The sequence below is a fragment of the Oncorhynchus keta genome, chromosome 4, assembly GCF_023373465.1.
Source record: "Oncorhynchus keta strain PuntledgeMale-10-30-2019 chromosome 4, Oket_V2, whole genome shotgun sequence".
Lineage (NCBI taxonomy): Eukaryota > Metazoa > Chordata > Actinopteri > Salmoniformes > Salmonidae > Oncorhynchus > Oncorhynchus keta.
Window position 1 is genome coordinate 48,453,965 of NC_068424.1, and position 2,500 is coordinate 48,456,464.

At 50.8% G+C, this 2,500-nt stretch overlaps 1 protein-coding gene across 4 annotated transcripts in view; it reads left to right on the forward strand.

Moving 5' to 3' along the window:
- Positions 1-2,500, forward strand: part of LOC118378460 (protein diaphanous homolog 1) — a 140,464-nt gene that overhangs the window by 64,568 nt on the left and 73,396 nt on the right. For all 4 annotated transcript variants that reach the window (XM_052508042.1, XM_052508032.1, XM_052508034.1 and 1 more), the window contains one exon: positions 1,914-2,474. In XM_052508042.1, coding sequence (XP_052364002.1) covers positions 1,914-2,474 — 561 coding nt within the window. The remainder of the gene's footprint in view (positions 1-1,913; positions 2,475-2,500) is intronic.

Below are 2,500 nucleotides of genomic sequence, written 5' to 3' on the forward strand. Positions count from 1 at the left end.
GTGCTCACACACACGCACATACACACACACACATGTACACAAACACACGGATACGCATGCGCACACACTCAGGACACCAGAGCTCCAACTTCCGCTACTCTACCATTTTAAGAGTGGAATAGAGCTCTCTAAACTCCCCTTCACCAATACCTACGGAGGAGAAAATACTGAGGGCTTCAGCGGCAAGTATCTCAGTGTTAGACTCAACTGACACACAGAGAGATGGGAGGGAGGGAGATGAGGAGGATGAAGGGAGGGAGGGAGGAAGAGAAGTGAGTCCCAGTTCTCCACCAGTTGCACCCTGCCTCATAGTGACACACAGAGCATGTACTGAACAGCTCATCTGACATGTTACACACACACACACACACACACACACACACACACACACACACACACACACGTCTGCACACATCACTGTATGTGTGTGTGTCCACGGAAGTGTGTCTGATGGACGGACAGGTTCCTTCCCCAGCAGGCTGAGGCCAGCAGAATCATCTCATGGTCTCTCACGCACGTCCAACAGTACGTCCCCACATCACCACACGTATCAAAGACCCTGTCGTCAACAGATCACCCCCCCGTTTGAGACGCAGCCCCGTCAGTGTCTTCCCGTGTAGCGTTGCACGGCACACTGAAATGGAGAGGATCAGGTCCATCAGCTCAGCCCCTTTTTTATAGCTCGAAGAGCAAAGTCTGGCCTGCGTTGTTGTCTCCCCACTGACGCTGCACGGACGTTAACACACTGGAATAATGCAGCGACGGTATGTAGAAGAGTTGAAACTGTTCATTACTGTTGTCGCAGAACAATGTCCATACAGGCTGGAACACTTTTACAAAGCAAGACACCGGTAGCTTCCACCTTTGTAATCGTAGGATAACTTTCCCTGCTAGCTTACAGCTGAAGCAACATCAGTTCACTCTACCCTGGTACTTTGTTTCTGATAATATGCAAACCGTAAAAGCAAAATATGCTGATTGTCACCAAAAACGTTATCCAGCAGATTCCACAGCCACAAAGTCGGATACCACAGCCGCATTCTGCCTCACGGATGACGTCGTTACTTTCTTTGACGCGGCGCACACTTTTCTAAAAGAAGCGATCTTCTATGCCAATGTTGTTGATCTGTACAATAAAATGATCTCTTAGCAGTTGCTATTAAAATAAGTCGTTAACAGAAGGGATTGTTTGTCATCAGTAGCCCCGTGAAATCAGCTAAAACCAGCTCAACTCACCTGTTGAATAATATGCATTCACCTGTATTGTGACTAGGCCTAGACTACAACTTGATTTACCCACTTTATCAATAGACAAATTAAAGTATTACTATTGTTATTTTCTAGTTAGATTGGTAGAAACAAAGTGAAATTAATTGTAGGATTTGTGTAGTCCTTTTGAACAATTTTGAAATGTAATTATATTGAACTCAGAAGACGCCCATGCTTTGTACAGAGCAGTAGCTGAATTGATCTGTCTGGATCAAGTGCCATTCTCTGACTTCTGGTGTCGTGACGGTATGGAGTATAGCGACGGTATCGAGTATCGTGCTACTAAACCTGGTATCGGAAGTAAAAAATCTGGTATCGCGACAACACTATTCACATGTCTCTCACTTTCCCCCCATTTGAGGCTGTGCGCCAGCCCTTCCTTCATCTGTCGGAATGCCCATAAGGACAGCCAGAGTTCAGTGAGGAGCAATTCTCTGTCCCTCAGTCACAAGAACATGTTGGCACACACACACACACACACACACACACACACACACACACACACACACACTAATTTAGAAAGACACAAAATGTCATCTCATGGTTTAGTAGTATTGTGCTTTCATGCAGTAAAGTAAAATCTCCTCTAACTAGTATATGTTTCTCTCTCTCTTCTATCCGTCCCTCTCTCTCTCACTCTCCAGATAGAGACGCTCAATAAGGATCTGGAGGACGCCAAGACCAGAGTTGTCATGGTCCATGTCCCAGTTGGCCCTGCTCCTCCCACTGCCCCCCCTCTCCCAGGGCAAGTTAGGATGCCCGTGTCCCCTCCTCCACCCCTACCTGGACAAACATTCCTCTCTCCTCCCCTACCAGGGATGCCTGGCCCCCCTCCGCCACCACCTCTACCAGGGATGCCCAGCCCCCCTCCGCCACCACCCCTACCAGGGATGCCAGGCCCCCCTCCACCTCCTCCCCTACCAGGGATGCCTGGCCCCCCTCCCCCTCCTCCCCTACCAGGGATGCCCGGCCCCCCTCCCCCTCCTCCCCTACCAGGGATGCCCGGCCCCCCTCCCCCTCCTCCACTCCCTGGTGGTCCTGGAATGCCCCCTCCACCCCCTCCTGCACCTGGCATGGGCATGCCCCCTCCTCCTCCTGGTATGGGGGGCTGGGGAGCCCCTGTGCCACCCCCTCTGCCCTTTGGCCTGTCGCCCAAGAAGGAGTACAAGCCTGAAGTGCAGCTGAAGCGGGCCAACTGGAGCAAGGTGAGGACGTGGGAGAGAGACCATGA